Here is a 19,918-nt window from a genome sequence, read left to right on the forward strand (position 1 = left end):
TGAACGAGCCGGGGTTGATCCCCACATGCTCCGAACCCTCACAAAGTTCACAATTCATACTGGATGTGCTGAGTCTCCCTTTCTTTCCTTCCTTCCTCTGGTTCCACCTCTGAATCCTCCCTTCCTTCTCTGGTCCTGCTTCTGCTGATCCCTTTATGGCAGCGCTCCCCAACATTTTTAGCCCCGTGGACTGGCTGAGAAAGGCAGCCCCTCTGCGCTCGTGTGCATGCACGAAGGTGCGTGTGCACTTGTGTGCATGTGCGAAGGGTGGTGCAGCACTCGTTGGCATGCACGTGTGCACACGATTGTGTACATGCGCAAAGGGTGGCACAGTGCTTGCGTGGGTGCACTCATGCTCGCACACAGGTGCAAACAGGCTGTGGGGGGGAGTGCATGCAGGGGTGGGGGGGAGGTCTCTCTCCGCAGCCCGGTTGGGCTCAAGCCACAGACCAGCACCAAGCCATGGACTGGGGGTTGGGGACCTCTGCTTATGAGATTGTAAATGTGGGAATAACAAGGACTCAGTGATAAGGTGATAGGGTGATCTAGCGCTAATCACATATATGTATTTTTTTTTTTTAATAAAAATTCAGAGGGCTACCTGGGGAATCCAAATCTCACACAACAGAGACCAGGCCAAGGTAACTGAACATGCCAGCAAAACCCAGGCCAAGGACCTTTAATTTTCATATGGCCCTGCCACAGTCTATTACTATTTCTCCAAACATTTATCAACTAAAGGAGACTTCCTCACTGGCTTAGCCCAAGATCTTTTTCAAAATACTGTACAGTGCTGGTGGCCTTTAGCTGTAGAATAGACAAAACTGAGGCATTCTGAGATTTTAAACAATTTTTAAGTGATTGGTAGGGATTAAATCCTTGAATACTTCTCTAACACTGTGGGGAGCATACTTTATCTGCTACCCTGAGTGTGTGTGAGGTATCATCCTTGAGGACTTGGAGGGAAGAAAGTGGGAGCTGCCCTTATATGCCTTTCTCAAAGTGAAGAAATGGATCTTTACAGCTGTTGCTTCCCTGGCCACTTCTTCCTTAACAAATGGCTCAGACAGGCGGGCATTTATCTGCTGTTTGGTTCCCTGTGAGGATGGGTTTGTTTCCTCTTTTCTTCTAGTGAAACCATCCTCAGAGTGGGGATGCACCTTTCTGATCTCCAGTCAGGGGATTCTACTTTTTCTTTTTGACGCAGGTAGGATTGCTGTTTTGGTCAGTTTCCAGTATGTGTGATCTCTAGGAGTGAACAAAAAAACAATCCTTCCCAACTGTCAAGGTGTCTTCTAACTGGAATTTTTAAAATATAATTAAGTGGCTTTGTAAGCAAGATATTGGCAAATTAAAACTTCCACTCCTCCTAGCTGGAGAGGCAGAAGTGAATTTTCTTTTGACAGGTAGAAGCAACTGAGGTACTGCACCACTGTAAAAAAAAAAAAAAGAGAGAGACAAACGGTATTTTCTTTGGTTTCTGTTTAAGGACCAGTCAAAAAATCACCTGCTGTGAATCCTTTCGGTCACTTTCTCGACCAGCCCTTCAGATAAACAAAAGAAAATAATATTTTTTTTATTTTGTTAAAATAAGCTTCACACTGAAATAAAATACGTTGGCCTTGCAGGTGCCCATACAGTTCGCGCAGCCGCGCTGGATAGGAAGAAAAAGCTGCGTTTTTGCGCAGGCGCAACGAAAGCCACGGAGGGGGGGCGGAGACGAGGAGAGCGCAGGCGCAGTGTAATTTTCTTTTGAGAAACCGGCGCGTCGGGGGAAGCGCGCGTTATGGCCGGCCCTGGTTTGGTGGCTGGCGAGGTCGCGGTAGACGCGTTGCCCTATTTTGACCAAGGCTATGAGGCGCCGGGCGTACGAGAGGCGGTGAGTGTGGCGCGGCCGGGCGGGCGGAAGAGAGGGGTGTTTGGGGCGACGCGGAGTACGTCTCCGGGGGGGCGCTGACCTTGTATCTCTTTCTGCCTCCCGCCACTGTCCGTCCAGGCCGCGGCGCTGGTGGAGGAAGAGACGCGGCGTTACCGGCCCACTAAGAACTACCTGAGCTACCTGACTGCGCCGGACTACAGCGCTTTCGAGGTGAGGGAAGGCGATCAGATATCTCGGCCCTTGGTCCGATGGCTTCCCAGGGTTTGATTCTGACTGACGGCAGGGAACAATGTCTGAGGAAGAAGCATTGGATCCACCAAAGCTGTCAATTGACTCAAGTCCGTGGGTTTTTAAGATGCTACAATGTCTCGTCTCTCTCCCCCGCCCCCCCTTTAACTTTGCTAACATACTGAAATGACTACTTGTTTGCAAATTATTAGGGAGCCTGTGGTCTTCAGACGTTGTGGACTGCAATTCCCATTGGCCCCAGCCACCATGGCCGGTAGTCCGGGGTTGAGACTTACACTCCCAACAGCATCTATATAGGACCGCCAGTTCCAGTCAATATCTTTCAAGCCGTTATTTCCAGAAAGTATATGTAACAGTACTGTATGTACATACCTGTGTTGTTGATTTGGAAACCTGGCAGCACAGGGTGTTAAAACCAAGCCAGATCATCCAAGCCATTGTGAAATTAACAATTCACCTTTTGGCTGTACAAGTCAAATCCAACCCTAAACTACAACTGTGATGAATGTTTGTTTGCCTTTCCATAAACAGAGAGCAGCCTCCAGTTTTTTTCATTGAGCTTGGAATGTTTATATCTCAACTCGTAATAATTATGAGTGTGTAGCTACATTGGCTGTCTGGTTAGGTTATGTATGGTCCACAAAAGTGTTTGAAAAGTGTTTGAAGGCAAGAAGAATGCAGACATGCACAGATTCCTTGTGGTGACAAGAGTAAAAGTGAATGAGTGACATGTCTGAGTTAGAACCCAACTCTCTTCAGTTTTGATTCTAGTTTGACATTCTAACTGCTAATTCAGCTATTTTAGTTCAGCTACTTCTTGACTGCTAGGATATTAAAAGCCTTGTTTAATTTTTATGACTAAGACAAGCATGTTAAATTGCATACACTATATATCAAGAATGCAGTATTTTTATTTCCAGTTCAAAATCTTCTGGAAAATTCATACCTCTGCTTTACATTGTATATGTATCTGGAGGAAATAAATTACTGTATTTTTTGCACCATAAGACTCACTTTTTTCCCACAAAACAGGGGTGTGGAAAGTCTGTGCGTCTTATGGAGCGAAGAAAACAGATTATATTTTCCTGTTTTCTTCTCCTAAAAAATTGGTGCGTCTTATGGAAAGGTGCGTCTTATGGAGCGAAAAATACGGTACTTGAACTATATTGCGCAGTAGGACAAGAGTTTGTCCTTTTATATCAAATGGTGAGGACTTAGGTTGAGACAATAGTAATCATGATTAGATTTGGGAATGTCTTAGAGCCCTTTTTAGTCACTACATTGTAAAATATTACATGCTATAAAATGTTGTTGAAATCTGTTGTTTGAAAATGAGGAATTCTCATAAATGACCAAAGAAGCATGAATGAATTTGGGCAGAGTCCATGAAAACATATGTCAAATAAAATTCTTTATCTTTAAAGTGCCCCGAGACTTTCTGTTTCAAGATAGACTAATACAGTCTATGTTGGTTATGTGGCCAGATTCATAGAATTTAAATGTGTGGCTACTTCAGCTGGAAGTTTTGCCATGGCTATTTTATGGCATTATGAATCTGGCCATTTGTACACAGTTCAGATTTTGTCAGCTATTCAGACAAGCACCTTTCCTTTTGCTTTGTTACGCTGGCATAACACAAAGGTAAGTTTTGGATGCAAATTGACTTAAGAAATTACTAAGTTGTGTGACTCAGTGCACGATAATATCTGTGATAATTTCTTAATTTGGGGCAATTTGAATCCAAAGGTTATGCCATTTGTTTAGCTATAGAAGAAGATTTTGGCCCTTGTGCCTTAATAATCAACTTGGCACCTTTTAATCATGCCATGCTTTATTTGTTGATGCTCATCACTGACAAAAGCCTATGCTACTTAGAAAGTTCTTGGAGCAGAAACTTTCTCTTACCTTTTAGAGAAACAATTCATGTTCTTTAACTGTAAAAAGATTCCAGATGTATAGATTAGGTAGTGATGATGGATCTTAATTCAGTTTATTTTTTAAAACCATCTTTATATATATCATATGCCAATAATTCTACTTCTATAGGCTTCTTGGCTGTTTGCTTGCCAGATATGTGCCTTGAAGGGCTGCCCAGGATTTTTATGACCAAAAGAAGGCATATGTGAAGTAAGAGACATTGAAATAAGAGGCATAAATACTTGGGATGTGAGAAGTCATTTTTTCCAAAGAGCTAAATAATAGCTAACACCCATGTTGGACTTCTTTAGCAAGGATTTGAGTGGCCTCTGCTTTTTTCAAAATAAGCTGGCTGCTATCAAGACGTTGGGTAAGATAGAACACAGTTGTGAAGCGGTAAAGGGAAAAAAGGACCCTGCTGGTCTTCAAATGTCTTCAGGAATGCCCCGTAATATAGGTCCATTTTCAGTGTTTGAACTGAGCCCTAAATTGTATGAAATGCTTCTGCGTACATGCAGAAGGATGTCTCACCAAAAAGAAGGGTGTGCCACCTTAAAGAGAGGTTAATTCATTGTGGACTAGGGTAAAGGAGATCCTGTTTGTGCATCTGATGAGCTAGGTTTTCAGTCTGCAAAGCATATGTTATGCACACAAAAGACTATGCTCAGAATGGCTGACTTTCAGGAAAGTGCCTAGGACTGCATCCTAGATTGTTAGTGGTATAAAACATTAGTCCCTTAAAGTATTTAATGGACTAATGTAAAACAAGCAAGTAAATGGAGAAGTTTATTTATTATTATTTTATTTATTTATTTACCTCTACCCAAAGGCCTCTGGGTGGATTACAACAATTAAAATACAATGAAAAGATAAAACAATTAAAAAACAATTAAAATATAAACTCTAAAAATTGTCATCAGGACCCATAGTTGATATTATTTCAATTAAAAAAGCCTTTTAGAAAAAGGTGGTTTTGACCTGGTGCCAAAATGTCATCAGCGTCGGCGCCAGACAAATCTCATTGGGATGGTGTTCCATATTCTGGGGACAGCTGCCGAAAAGGCCCTTTGTCTACAAGCCATCCCTCTTACCTCCTTGAGGGACTGCTCTTTCAAAAGGGCCCCCTGGCTAGATCTTAACTTTATCTGTTATCTGTTTATTATCTGTTTCAAGTTGTGAACTTTATGCCAGTATTTCTCAAATTGTCCCTTGTCAGAGTATCTGTGAAGATTCTCAGTCATCCAGGTGAGGTTATCTGGAAGTTGAATCATGGCAACTGGACTTCTTTCTTACTAGGCTGAAATGTTTCGCTGCTCATCCAAGTAGCTTCTTCAGTCTGAGGAGAGTTGGTAGGAGACCTCTGGTATGATTTCTTGTCAGAGCAATGTACCATAAGAGAAATAATAATTGCAAGTTACTCCCAGGCTCAAAACTTTGTCCTTAGATGTTGTTGCCTACTGTTTTTCTGTTTTGCCTCTTTCCAGCAAGTCTGTGCCAGGAATATTCAGTTTCAGCATCAGGACTTGGATGAACTCTAATCCACAAATGCAGCAAAATTTCTCACCTTCAGCAAAGCCCACTTTATATGTTAGCATGAGTCATAGTTATGTCTGCAAAAAAGAAAAATTCCAGGTAGCTAGCTGCATTGGTTGCAAAGAAGATTCTAATATCTGTATTAGTATGATACAAAAATGTGTGGTTTTTAAAAAGATCTCTGTGTCTTTTAATCAGGCAAAAATATTGCAAAAGATTCACAGGAATGTAGGGTTGACAGAAGGAAATACTGATATAGTATTGAAGTCATGGTGCCTGTGTAGTCTAATACAGTGGTGCCTCGCAAGATGAATGCCTCTCCAGACGAAAAACCCACAAGACGAAAGCATTTTGCGATCATGTTGGTGACTCGCAAGATGGCTTCTTCTATGGCCGTGCTTCGCAAGACAATTTTTTCCCTCAAGACCAATGCCTCGCAAGATGAAAATAATTCATTCGTCTTGCAAAGTTTCCCATAGGAATGTATTACAATCCATTTCTATGGGAAACTGCTTTTTGCAAGGCAGCGCTACTCGCAGAACGAATTACTTTTGTCTCGTGAGGCACCAGTGTAGTTGTCTTTGGAAGGAGAAGAGACGTTAAAATGAGTTTGTAGCAGAACAAGTGATAACCCAAGCAGAAAAAAGGTGTGGACTAGTCTGAGGAAAAACAATTCTAAACCAAACCTGTTTGGATATACAGAAAAGCTATCTTTATTCAGGAAATTCTGTCTGTGCTGCCAGATGTTTGAGCAAATGTTATTCTAGGTTTTTTTTTAGCAGTGGCCATCGGACTCTTCCATTTTCTGTCTTCCTAGCTACATTTAATTCATTGTGAATTTGATCCATAGACTGAAATAATGCGAAATGAGTTTGAACGCCTAGCAGCACGACAGCCCATAGAACTGCTGAGCATGAAAAGGTAAGCCTGGGAGCCGTTCAAGGTAAAGAGTATGCCACTGCTGTTAAAGCAAAATCCAGAAAGATCCAAGGCTTGGTTGTAAAGAGCACAGGACAAACTGCCTTGACCATTAAAAAGAAATAAAAAATCTTAATGCATTCATTAAGACAACAGAGAGAGAGAGAAAAAGTCACAACATTGTGAGCAAGATTTCAGGGTCATAAGACCCTTTCATTGGGGCAAAATGTTGCAAAATGTGGAGTAGGGAAACCAATGGTAAAAAATGAATAACTGAAAGCAGTAACTATCTAGATCTTAAAATTCTTATTTCCTGATATTAAGATGTGGAGGAGGGAAGGAAAAATAGTTATTCAAATATGGTTGTCTCAGATGACGAAGTAACCACTACGTTGGCTGAGAACAAAAACACGAAGAATAGTTTGATCTTTGTTGCTATAAAATATGGCTGTAAGGTCCGGTACAAATTTAAGCCTATCTCCTGCATAATCCACTTATGGCATGATAAAGGTATTACCCCAATATGTAGTTCAAATTTCAGGTTTAGGTAGCCTAAAATGTGGCATTCCAGTTCTTGCCTCATGATGGCAGTATACTCTACTGAAACAATAATAGGTTGTGGCTCTTTGTTTCTCAAAGATACTTGCAGCTCTGTTTCAGGTGGGTAACTTGGAATTTTTGCAAAACAGATCAATGTACTTCATGCTAATAATTCTGGACACAGTGGATGATACAGTTGGTGTTACATGTGGTAATTTAAATCAATATTTCTTCTGTATCATATCACTCTGAAAGATTCTGAGTCCAACCATAATAGAGACTTCATTTTTCGCAATAGAGACTTTTATATGTTCATTCTGGGAATCTTATACTTATTTATGATAAGCTTTAAGGGTGTACAAAGTACAATGGAGTATGGAGGGACTGAGGTTGTTTCCCAATGACTGAAATCAAGTAGTAAGTCACAACTAGAATAGACTTGTTTAATTGATGGAACTTACAGAGGAGTTGACTCACCCCCATCATCATTGATTAAATATGCCTCCTCTAGTTGTAGGAAATGAATTTCAGCCATTATCTATTAAGTGTCCTTTATATAAATATATTACAGAGCTTTTTAGCTAGGATTTGTTGAACTCTGTGAAGCAGACTTCCATGACTTAGATTTGCAGGGTGCTGGTGTGTAATGGTGCATTAATTGCTAACAAAGTGGCAAAGCTAGCCTTTGGAGCAAAGAAAAAACATGTGAAGCATCGGGGATAGTGTGGGTTGCAGGCTTGTAGAATTCAGTATTTATTGTTGATCAAGGTATATTGTAATGGCCCATAGCTTAAAGCAATAAGGATGTTCCTATCTTTCTGTAATTCTGTTAATAATATAACATTTATGCTGCTGAGTATAACATTTTGCTATTGTATGAACTGTAAAATACAATGATGATAAGTACAAAATTGCAGTACTGTACTATTATTTGAAATACATTTTATTGCTGTGAAAGAAACACAGAATAATCATTATGTATTATTAAAACTCTGCGCCCTGTTTAGATTACTTCTGTGTGCCATCTCAAATCCAGGTTGTATACAGTGGGGTCTTGACTTGAGATCTTAATCCGTATTGGAAGGCGGTTCTCAAGTCAAAAAGTTCTCAAGTCAAATCTGCATTTCCCATAGGAATGCATTGAAAACCATTTAATCCGTATCTGCTCTTTTCCGTCCATAGAAACTAATGGGAAGCTGCTATTCGACCACTAGAGGGGGATATTTTGTTTCTTTTTTTCTTAGGTCAAGAAAGGTTCAGGGAAGGCAGGGAAAATACAGTCCAGGCAGTACAGTACCAGGCAGTCCGAAGACTGTCTCCCAATCCACTCTCTAAACGCTGGGAGGAGTGAGGAAGCAGACAGGCACCCTTTTCACTGGCCAACAGTTAACTGAAAGTTCAAATTTTGCACTTTCCCTGCCTCCCACGTGGGTTTTTTTCAGTTCTTAACTCAAATCTAAGTACTTAAGTCAAGTCAATATTTTCCTGTGAGAGCGGTTCTTAAGTCAAAATGTTCTTAACTCAAGCCGTTCTTAAGTCAAGACCCCACTGTATTGCTGGCTGAAATCCTGATACTTATTCTATTAAGTTGCACTAAAGTAGGCCCATCTGAATCAATGGAATATATTGAAGAATTTCACTAGAGTGGGCCCACTGGGAATATATGAAGGATCTGAATCACCAAATCCACACTGATTTAATGGGCCTATGTGAAGGAGGAATAGGTCTTGAGGAAGGCGTTGAGAGTGCACCGTCTCCTCAGATTCAGGAATCAGTGAAAGAAGAGACAGAAGGGATGATGGCTAAAGGAAATGAGGAGAAGGGGGGGAAGATAGAAGTTTTAGTGGAAGAGGGAAAAGGCAAAGAAGGGGAGGAGCTAACTTGAGGGAAGAAGATAAAAAGGAAGAGGAAGGGGTGAGAGTATTCAGAGTACCGGGACAGGAGATGAAAGGAGGAGGAGAAATGGAATATAGAAAAGCGTGCAAATCGTTGCAAGATTTTCCCGACCTGAAGGTTGGAGGATTACTGCCCGATCTGACTCAAAAGAAGGAAGGAGTGACTGTTGCAGAGACTTCAGAATGGACTGTGGTGGTCTTCCCAAGGGGACAGGGTCACAAGAGGAGGGTGATCCGACCGGATACCTCCTTCAGTCAACACCACTCGAGGGAGATTGGGCACGCCACCCGTGTTGTGGCATAATCTGTGCCGTGAGTGCGTTGTTGCGGAAACAAACGGACAGAGAGCGGTTTGGTCCAGCTCCGCAGTAAAATTGGACAATTCTATCTTACAAACATTGCCTGATTCTTATGGACATTTACCAGAACTAAGCTGTTTTGAACCTATAGAAGTCGTTGTTGATTCTCCAGAAATTAAGTCTAATAAATCTGTTAATGTTAAAAATGACTCTTCATGGTTATTTCCCGCCCAAAGGAAAGAGCTGCCTCCACCTTCTAACGAACCCAATCACAGCCTATTTTAGTGCAGTTTAGTAATCTAAGCAACAGAATTTCAACATAGAGAATCAGTATTTTAAACTGTCGCCAAAATCCTGTTTCTTGGCATAGTAAATCACACTAGAGTAGAGCCATTGAATCAGTGGGGAATCGGTGAGTCCAGTCTTCCATTGATTTAAATAGACCTACCCTACTTCAGCATAGTATACTGCAGTTAGGGTAGGGCCATTGGAATCAGTGGAACCTATGGAGGAGTTGACTCACCAATTCCCCATTAATTCAGTGGGCCTAGTGTAGTGCTATTTATTAAGCTAAGCAACAGGATTTGAGCTTATATTTAGCACTTTAAAAATAATTTCACAAATTATTATTCAGGGATATGATAAATATAGCAGACTTGTCAAGATTGTAAGTGCCTACCAGTGGGGGAATTATTTTTTATTTTTCTTCTGTTGCAGGTATGAGCTGCCTGCTCCCTCCTCTGGGCAGAAGAATGATATCACAGCATGGCAAGAATGCGTTAATAACTCAATGGCTCAGCTGGAGCACCAGGCAGTTCGAATTGAGAATTTGGAATTGATGTCTCAGTATGGCTGCAATGCCTGGAAAGTATATAATGAGTATGTTTTTATTGTCTCTTACCATTTCTTTAAAAGGGTAAAGTTTTATAGTCCATTTCCAGTTCTGATATTTTGGTTTTTTTAAAAAAATACATATCCTTAGCAGTAGAAAAATGCTACTCAGACTGCTGAATAAAATTAAAATAAATGTTCAAACCCTTGCAGAGGGAGTATTTTCTACAGTGGGATGAGAAAAAGTGTTTTTTGCTTTTAAGATATGAACATAATACTGTACTACCTTGTGAGGCTGTGTATCTGCATATAAGAGAGAAGGAAGGAAAGTCAAGCTATCACAGTGAAAGTTTTATTTTAAAAGTTAAAAATCTGTTTTATTCACAATTTCAGTGGGTTTAAACAGAAAGGATATAAATAAATCTTGAGGCAGATCTGGGTTTTAATCAGGACTGCATGAGATATGGAACATGATTGGAATATTATGAAGAGGAGTGGTTGGAGATGTTCACAGTTTCCATATAAAGAGATTTCCATTAGTGCTACAAAGATTGCTTTGAAAGTACTCCAAAAACGGTACAGTGGTGCCTCGCAAGACGATGTTAATCCGTTCCGCAGAAATCGCTGTCTTGCGAAAACATCGTCTTGCGAAACCAAATTTCCCATAGGAATGCACTGAAAATTAATTAATGTGATCCTAGGGGGATTTTTTTAAAAAAGGAACTTAAGGGGTAGGGAGCTGGGGAAGCACCATGAGAGGACTGGCGGGAGGGGTTGCCCCTCGCTGCGATTGTCAGCTTTGGAGGTCCACAGGCAGTCCTCTGATGGTGCAGGAAAAGCCTCCAAAATGCTCTAAAGTGGGTGCGGGTGGTTTCGGAGCACCCCCGCCAGAGTTCTGATGGCTTCTCCTGCACCATCAGAGCCCTGGTGGGGGTGCCCCAAAACTGTCCACGCTGGCTTTGGGGGTCCCCCGGGGCTTACCTTGCACCATGGGAGGACTTGCCCTGGTCCCTCTGTGTAGCGATTGGCATTTGCAGAGGCTTGTCTGAAACCCTTTTAAAGTTCCCTCCTCTTTCTCCAGCCTTCGGCAAGCCTCGGAAGGGAAAAGGGGGGAAAAAGAGCATTTTTCCCTTCCGAGGCTTGCTGAAGGCTGGAGGAACATGAACATAGTTAATGCAGGAGAAACATCAATTAGAAATTGAAACTCAGTTGCCATGACTAGATAACTATTTATGTGGCACTTAGTTCTATAAATGTTGTTCATTTTAAAGTCAGCTATGAATTCTACTATCATTTATACTCTCCAGGGTACTTACTTACTTTACCTTTATTGGCATAAAAAGCGCATACAGACATACAAAGGGTACAAAGTACAACTTGTGGGGACAGCCCCTAAAACACTAAAACTTAGGATTGGGTTCTCGTTCTGTATTAGTTTGGATTATGTCTAGCAAAAATTTGCCGAGGATAGTCAAAAAGTGCTCGTCGGACCGCTGTAAAATAAGACTAAAATATGCTTCGTCAGTAAGCCAGGGCTTTCGTTGTGGAAAGGAGGCGAGGAATTTGTCCCTCGCGGTCAAATGAAGTGGGCAATGAAATAAGATGTGGGTTAACGTCTCTACAACATTCATCATGCAGGGGCATAATCTGTTATTGAAGGGGATATTATTAAATCGGCCTGTTAGCACCGCCGAGGGAATTGAATTACAGCGGGCCAATAAAGGTAAAGTAAGTAAGTAAGTACTCTCCAGGGTCCTTGTAATGTGTTTTATCAAAAAGAAATGTATTCTGTTCATAGCTGCAAGATGATTTTAACAGCACTGCTCTGTTTCTGGTACAGTATGTCTCTGTCTACCTGGGTTAATACCTGGATTAACTTGAAAAATACAGTCCTAATGTTAGAGTAAAAAAATTGAACTCTCTAAATGATCTATAATCCCCTGCCATTGCATGAAATCTACAGCTAAAGCATCCCTGAAAGACGACTGTCCAATCTTTGTTTTAAAAAGTCCAATGAAGTAGAGTCTAGCACCTTCTGAGATAGTTTTTTCCATTGTTGAGCAGCAATTCCAGGAAAAGCTCTTCATGTTTAGTTTAAATTGGAATCCATTAGTTTGAGTCCAGTCTTGTGGAGCAGCCAAACATAAGCTTGGTTCATGTTCCACAAGACAGTTCTTCAGTTATGTGAACAGGGCTATCATACTGACTTTCAGTCTTCCCCAGTTTCAACTTTCTTGACTCACCTTTGTAGGGTGTGATTATCGGACCCTATGAATAGATTTTCATTCTGTTCATATATCTCACAATTCAACGATGCATTGTGTCATGCAGACACTTCTGTTCTGGTGGAAGGCAAACAGAGTTAAACTGAATGCCCAACCTAACTTGGGTAGCAAAGTCACATTTGAGAGAAAATGTTGTTCAGTTCCTTCCTTTTTTCTTCATTACATCTGAAAAACATTTTTGAACTACCGTTTCTTTTCCTTTGTAGGCATTTAGTTCATATGATTGAACAGGCACAAAAAGAGCTGCAGAGTTTGAGGTAAGTCAGCCTTTACCCTTTGAATTGAAACGATTTCTAATATATGGGGATTTTCAACCTTTACAGAATGCAGAACTTGTGTTCTTGTATAGCATATGCATCTTAAAGTAACTTCATTTGTGTGTGTGGAATTGTGCAAAAAGTTAGTGTTTCACTGTGAACTATTTACTTGGGAGCTTTGTCTTCTGATGGTGGCAGTTTTGAGTTTATGGCAACATGTGCTTAATGTTTTTGTAAATGTTTGTAGTTGTTTTGAGGCTCTCGTTAGTTCCTGTCATACTATACTTAAGATGGGTAAAAATGGGTGTGTTTTTTAAAAAAGAAAACCAGATTTTTAAAAACTAGGGACCATCAGCTTCACCTCCCTCCTTCTGTCTAGTCACACCATTAACCAGTGCAGCAACAGTGGAAGTTACAGCCTACTTTTAAAACAAGTTATGGAGGGAATAAATGTTTTGTTTTAAAAGAAAATATCACTTCCGGAAGCCCACTTTTGCTGTATTTTAAAGGAAAAGAAAGTGTGTGCTTCCTGCATGGCTTGTTTTCAGGGTGAACATGCAGCAAGGTTTACTACTGCTGCATTGCAGAATTAATTGTCAAAGCTGGAAAGTAGATGGAAGACCTTCATGTATCATGCTGGCCACATGCTGACTACTTAGGTTTTAGACATTTAGAAATGCTAAGTTTCTCAAACAATAACTGATCCAATGTTAATAATTATAAACATTTTATATAGTTAATCTCTAAAGGGAATCAGTGCTTTTACCAAATGCAGTGAGTTAAAGTAGACTTTTCTTGCTAAATGGAGAATAAGATCAATCATTGCTTAAGTATGATTGTTTGCTTGAGTAGGAAAAATGTACTGGGATTGGAAGCACATTCCTTCTCCCATGGCCTTCTATCCACCAGGTGAGATTGGGGCACTCTGGCCAGAAACAAGGCTTTACTCCTTTGTTGTCCTCCTGCATGGTCAGGGAAGTGAATGTTACCTGGTGCTTTTAGGAGATCTGGAGATACTTGCTGAGAGTGCATCATATTGGTTCTCAATGAACTTCCCTGTGCAATAAGAAAGAGGTGATGATCCATGCTTTGCCAGTGCTTCTGAGACTTGACACAGAGTTGTGAGGACCCCCCTATTCCTTTGTGTTACCTTGCTGGAGGAAGGAGAAAGTGGAGAGATTTGTTGCGTTTGGTCCCGTTCAGAATAGTAGGCCAGACCGAGGCTGCAACTACACTGGCAATCTGAAGTGATTTGGCTTTGCTGTAATTTGATTTGTACCCTGTATTATCTTTGAAATCAGTTAGTGCTCAAACCCAGGCTGCAGATTCATTCAGGAGCTCATTGTTCACATTTCTGTCCACAGACCCTACTTCTTCCTTCCTTTGTTCTCACTTATGCTGCTCCTTTTATGGTTCACGGTCAATTCACTTGGTTTCGTACAATGTTCAGGAAAAGGTGGCAGCATTCTAAACTTCTTAATATGTACAAAAATACCACACACCATAGTAATGTCTTATTTCATCTGAATTGTTTCTGTTTTGTTCATAATTTTATTTTCCCCCACCAAGTCTGGAGGTGATCTGACACTAAATTAATATATCCGTATTAGTGATAAGGTGATCTAGTGCTAATGTCATGTGTAAAAAAATGTGGAGGACGATCAGAGAAGAAGATGAGGGCAGGTGTTTCATGCTCCAAATGCCTAGGTCACTGAAACACCATCCACAGTGCGACCCCCCCCCCCATTTTTACAAAAACTAATCAACTGATTACATGGGGAAAGGTCTGTTTGAATCATTCTGGCTTGTAAAAAGTAAAAGACCCCAGCAACAGAGGGAAAAAGCTGCTTTGAAGCAGCCTTTGTGTTGTATGATCAGCAACCCCCCCCCCCCAAAAAAAACTTAAATCAACCTGTTCTATAACCGCAACAAACAGGACTCAAGTCAGGTCCTTAAAATGCTGGATGTATAAGCTGAAGTCCTGTTGCTTAGCATAATAAAGTACACTAGAGTAGGCCCACTGACTCAGTAGAGATTTGGTGAGCCAATTCTTTTGCAACTTCAATTGATTTAAATGAGCCTACTGTTGTTTAGTCGTTAAGTCGTGTCAAATTCATGTTGGTAGCTTCGATGACACTGTCCAGCCATCTTGTCCTCTGTCGTCCCCTTCTCCTCTTGCCTTCACACTTTCCCAACAACAGGGTCTTTTCCAAGGAGTCTTCTCATGAGATGGCCAAAGTATTGGAGCCTCAGCTTTAGGATCTGTCCTTGCAGTGAGCACTCAGGGTTGATTTCCTTCAAGATGGATACATATGATCTCCCTGCAGTCCAGGGGACTCTCAAGAGTCTCCTCCAGCACCACAATTCAAAAGCACCAATTCTTTGGTGGTCTGCCTTCTTTATGGTCCAGCTCTCACTTCCATACATCGCTACTGGAAAAACCATAGCTTTGACTATGCGGACCTTTGTTGGCAAGATGATGTCTATGCTTTTTAAGATGGTGTCTAGGTTTCTCAGCGCTTTCCTCCCAAGAAACAGGCATCTTTTAATTTTGTGGCTGCTGTCACCATCTGCAATGATCATGGAGCCCAAGAAAGTAAAATCTGTCACTGCCTCCATATCATGTCATTGCTGAGCACATCTAGCCTCTCATTACATTTTTATAGCTTCAAAAATGTATCTTGTCATTTATGATACAATTTTAGTTAATGAGAAATCTGCATGTTGGCCAGGCCTTTTCCTTGTTCACAGTATTCTGAATATCAAATGGACAGTGTCCTTGCTCTCATGTGGACTTCCACATAAAAGGGTTATCTGACTTACCACTATGTGAACAAAATATTGAATTCAGTAGGCCATGGCTGTAATCCTACCTAGCTCTTCATTAATTCCAGACAAAGGTTATCTCTGTATAATTCTGTAGTTATTCTTAATTCTGTAGATCCAGCATAGTTCTTATGTTCTGGGAGGTGGGGGGAAATCCAGAATAGCGCCTGAGCGGCAACCACTGTTTGTAATCACAGTGGTCAGCATTTGCAGTCAGGGAGGATTTAATCAAATTGATTTGAATAACTTATAACACAATTTCAGTTACTATTCCGAAAGAGTCAGTTTAATCATGCAATTCACCCTCAAGTGCACTTCTGCTTCTGCGCGCGCACACACACACAAAATCTCCTTACACACATTGGCTCAACTTCTAATTGTCCTCTACCCATTGATGTTTCCATTGTCCAGAAGTGTGCACTGAGCTAAGAGATTGTGAAAAGTATATACTAAGTGTACAGAAAATACGGATTCACTTTGGTGTTGTGGGAATCACATGATTAAGTCTAAATCCATTCACTTTGCTGATGAAATGTGCACTTTTGAGATAGGGTAAACAGTTAATGTTATTTGCACAAAGTTGCAGAGGAAGAGTGGTTGTGATTATTAAGCAACCACCATCACTCCAAGAAACTGTTGAGAACCATTCTGGATATTTTAATATGGCTTCTAAAAATTTGCAACCAATAAAAATTGCAGTGTGAATTTCAGTCATACCTGGAAAATAAGGCTGATGCAGACCATTATTTCTTATTTCCTTACATTGCTGTTAACAAGTGTGTATTTTTAAGACACTAACCCAGTTTGAAAACTGCAAATGTTTCAGAGTCCTGGGGATAGAAAGGTTATCCTAAACAATCTATACAGAAGTCTCTGGAATCCCATGGCATTGAGTTCCTAATCAAAGAGCCGTTAGGTCCTGTTTACAGACCTCTTTTCTAAAAAATTATGTTGATCAAAATCCACTTAGTTACACCTATTGGAATAACTCCACCAGTGTAACTTTCAAAAACAAATTGCCAGGAGTTAAAAGGGTGTGTGTGTGTGTAGTTTTTTAAAATCACACACAAGAGTTGTGCCACTTGGTTGCATGACCAGAAAAAAACAGCATTGATTTCTTCAACTGGTAACAATTTACCACTTAAATTGATGGTGTTATTGCAGTGTATTTAAACAATAGGGTTCTGGCCAGTGTCTCATAATGTAAAATTAGAATTTATAATGCTTATTCCATGGTGAATTATTTGAGCTAGAATTCAATTTAAATTAGGACTTTTTTAATGAAGAAAAAGCATTATAGCTTTGAAAAATAAAAATTTGATTTATATTTAAAACTCTGAAGGAGATAAATTGATGTTTTCTTATATATTTTTGACTTCATTTATTTTTATCCGTTTTGCTTGTATTCTCTGATTGGCAGTAGTAGGGGGCTCTCTGTCTGGAAATGAGAAGTTTTGTGGAGGAATTGGGAGTCAGCAGGAGCCTCCAATAGAATCAGCTACTGTATGTCTCTCCATGAGACAGATGCTGTGCATCTTGATTGAGGCTCTACCTAGCATACGCAGGCATTTTGTTTTCACCATGGTTAAATAAGAGAACTCTAGTTTACCCAGGAACTACCAGATATGTTTTTCTAATTCTTTGGGATGGTGAGAGTTGGCCAAGTCAACTTTGAGTAGAAAGGAACCAACATAGAAGGCATACGGTTCTCTATTCTGTTACATTGCATTCTTCTTTCAGAAAACACATTCAGGACCTTAACTGGCAACGGAAGAACATGCAGCTCACAGCTGGTGCTAAACTTCGGGAAATGGAATCTACGTGAGTGTCTAAAAACTCCATTACATAAATGTATTCTGTCTGTTAAACAGCTTTCATAACAATAGCTATTATTCAGCTGAAATACTACAAGTGAGTTACTTACATATATGGAAGTAGAAGGTAAACAGGATGACTGCAGAATTCTTGGGTCTTAATGTGATCAAGATTTTTATAACAGCTTAATGCAGTTGTCATTTCTGCAGACTGGAAAAACAGTTCAAGACATAATTTTTGAAACACTATCAGTGTGGCTGAATAATTCTTAACAGTTTGGACTTTTTTAAAAAAAACTCTGGTATATATTACTGTCTATTACTATATAGTATTGTACTTAAGGGTATATACATAGGTGGAAAAAATTCTGCTAGGTTAGAACAGTTATAATTAGAGGCATCAAGCTATTTTAAAATATGTCCATATGTCCTAATAAGAACTAGGCTATGTATTAATCTCTGTTGTCATTTTCATTATAATTACTGTCTTTCCACATCTGAATGTCCATTTACTTTATGGGGATGTGGTGGCGCTGCGGGCTAAACCCCAGAAGCCTTTGTGTGCTGCAGGGTCAGAAGACCAGCAGTCATAAGATCGAACTCACACGACGGAGTGAGCTCCTGTTGCTTGTCCCAGCTCCTCGCCAACCTAGCAGTTCGAAAGCATGTAAATGCAAGTAGATAAATAGGTACCACCTCGGTGGGAAGGTAAACAGCGTTCCGTATACAGTGGTGCCCCGCATAGCGAGGTTAATCCGTTCCGGATTAACCCTCGCTATGCGGAATCATCGCTAAACGGGTAGGGAAAACGTATTGAAATGCATTAAACTTAGTTTAATGCGTTCCAATACCTTGCTTACTTACCCGTTCAGCGAGGATTCCCCTTGCCGGCAGCCATTTTCGCGCCCTCGCTAAGCGAGGGCAGGGCGTGAAAACGGCTGCCGGCAGCCATTTCCGGGCTTCCGGCGGCCATTTTGGAGCCACCGAACAGCTGTTCGGCGGCTCCAAAATGGCCGCCGCAATACCCGATCTTCGCAATGCGGGTTTTCCCCATTGCGAAGATCGGGTATGTTTCCGTATAGCGATCCCGAAAAAGGGATCGCTATACGGAAACATCGCTATACGGTGCACTCGCTAAGCGAGGCACCACTGTATAGCCGTGCTGGCCACGTGACAACAGAAACTGTCTTCGGACAAATGCCGGCTCTACAGCTTGGAAACGGGGATGAGCACTGCCCCCTAGAGTCGAACACGACTGACTAAAATGTCAAGGGGAACCTTGACCTTTTACTTTAAAAACAAGAACATAGTTTTTGCAACTTAGTGAGAAACATGCAGATAGACATGTGTGCAGAAAGACCCATACAAGTATAAATTTAGCATGAGAATGAAAAATGGGATACCACTTTTTGCAGACATAAGCAATGGTTTCTGCATGGTTTTCTACCTCAGTTCATCATAGTGTTGAAGCCATCATCTTCTGCCATCCCTCTAGCTTCCTCCTTCATTCTTTTGTGTGTAGGCATCCTTCAGTCTCAAGAGACTATGGTAACTTGCTCTGAATAGAGGTACTGTATTGGAACAGCGTTTAGTGTGTATAGTCAAGTTATTCCAGTGAACCATCTGCCTTGGCCACCCTCTATGAGTTGCTTCCTCCCCAGCCCTTCTGTGCATTCTGTTCTTTTACCCCTTTGCTGTGCCACATTACTGACATTGCATAGCATCTAATGGATCATTGTCCTTTCATGCAGCCATGTTGTATAAAAGAATTCCTTTCTGGAAGTTCTTTTATGAATAGAGTAGTTCTAAAGGAACTAAACAGTAGTTTAAGGTGTGCTTTTCCTTTTTTCCAGATGGGTATCCCTCGTCAGTAAAAATTATGAGATTGAACGAACAATTGTGCAACTGGAAAATGAAATTTCTCAAATTAAGCAGCAACATGGGGAGGCAAACAAAGAAAACATCCAGCAGGACTTCTGAGACTTGCCTTGGACTTTTGCTGCCAAATTTAGGGAACTGCTTAGAGCCTAGGCATGGCTGTAGACTCTAAAAATTTTTGTATATGTGTATAGTGGTATAGAACACCTGTGTTGCCTCCACTGTAGAAAAACCTGCTCACAAGGCGTAGAACTGATTTATCAATGGATTTACCAAAGTCCAAAATTTTGAGTATGAATGTTGTTTGAAATTTTTTTGGTTGGTTCCTATGAAGAGTTCTATGTTTGTGTTTTTTAATATAACTGAAAATAAAAATTTTTCAACTATAGAGAGTACTATATTTGAAGTGCTGCAATGACCTTGTCAAGTGGGGTTTAAAAGATACACTCATATATATATATATATTATATTGGTTCTTGGGCAAAAAAGTGAACCTTGTGTTTATCTTTATATTCTATAGAAATATGCATGGAGAGAGCAAAGGCATTTGTTCCAGGTGTCTTGATAACAGTACTGTAGAGCAGTTAACTAAAATGGAGGGCTTATTCGTGTCTCTTCAGTATTATGTCATGTTAAGGGAAAAAGAAAAGTCCAGGTATTATTTAGTCAGAATTGGAAAATACAGGTGATCAAGTCAGCGTCTTTTAATTAGCCAAGCTGTATCTCTGCAGACAAACCCAGTTTGAGAGGTATAAAACTTTTGATCGTATATACCTGTCTGAGTAGATGGGGAAATG

The 19,918-nt window shown here is 40.6% G+C and overlaps 1 protein-coding gene across 1 annotated transcript; it reads left to right on the forward strand.

Annotated features, from left to right (window-relative positions):
* Window positions 1-1,720: 1,720 nt before the first annotated feature.
* On the forward strand, window positions 1,721-19,509 carry BCAS2 (BCAS2 pre-mRNA processing factor). Its single transcript, XM_020780561.3, has 7 exons — window positions 1,721-1,879; window positions 1,997-2,089; window positions 6,429-6,499; window positions 9,948-10,109; window positions 12,553-12,603; window positions 17,170-17,250; window positions 19,097-19,509. Exons 1-7 carry the CDS (start codon window positions 1,787-1,789, stop codon window positions 19,221-19,223), a joined length of 678 nt encoding a protein of 225 aa, XP_020636220.1. The 5' UTR covers window positions 1,721-1,786; the 3' UTR covers window positions 19,224-19,509.
* The last annotated feature ends 409 nt before the right edge of the window (window positions 19,510-19,918 follow it).

The sequence above is a fragment of the Pogona vitticeps genome, chromosome 4 (assembly GCF_051106095.1).
Source record: "Pogona vitticeps strain Pit_001003342236 chromosome 4, PviZW2.1, whole genome shotgun sequence".
Classification (NCBI taxonomy): Eukaryota; Metazoa; Chordata; class Lepidosauria; order Squamata; family Agamidae; genus Pogona; species Pogona vitticeps.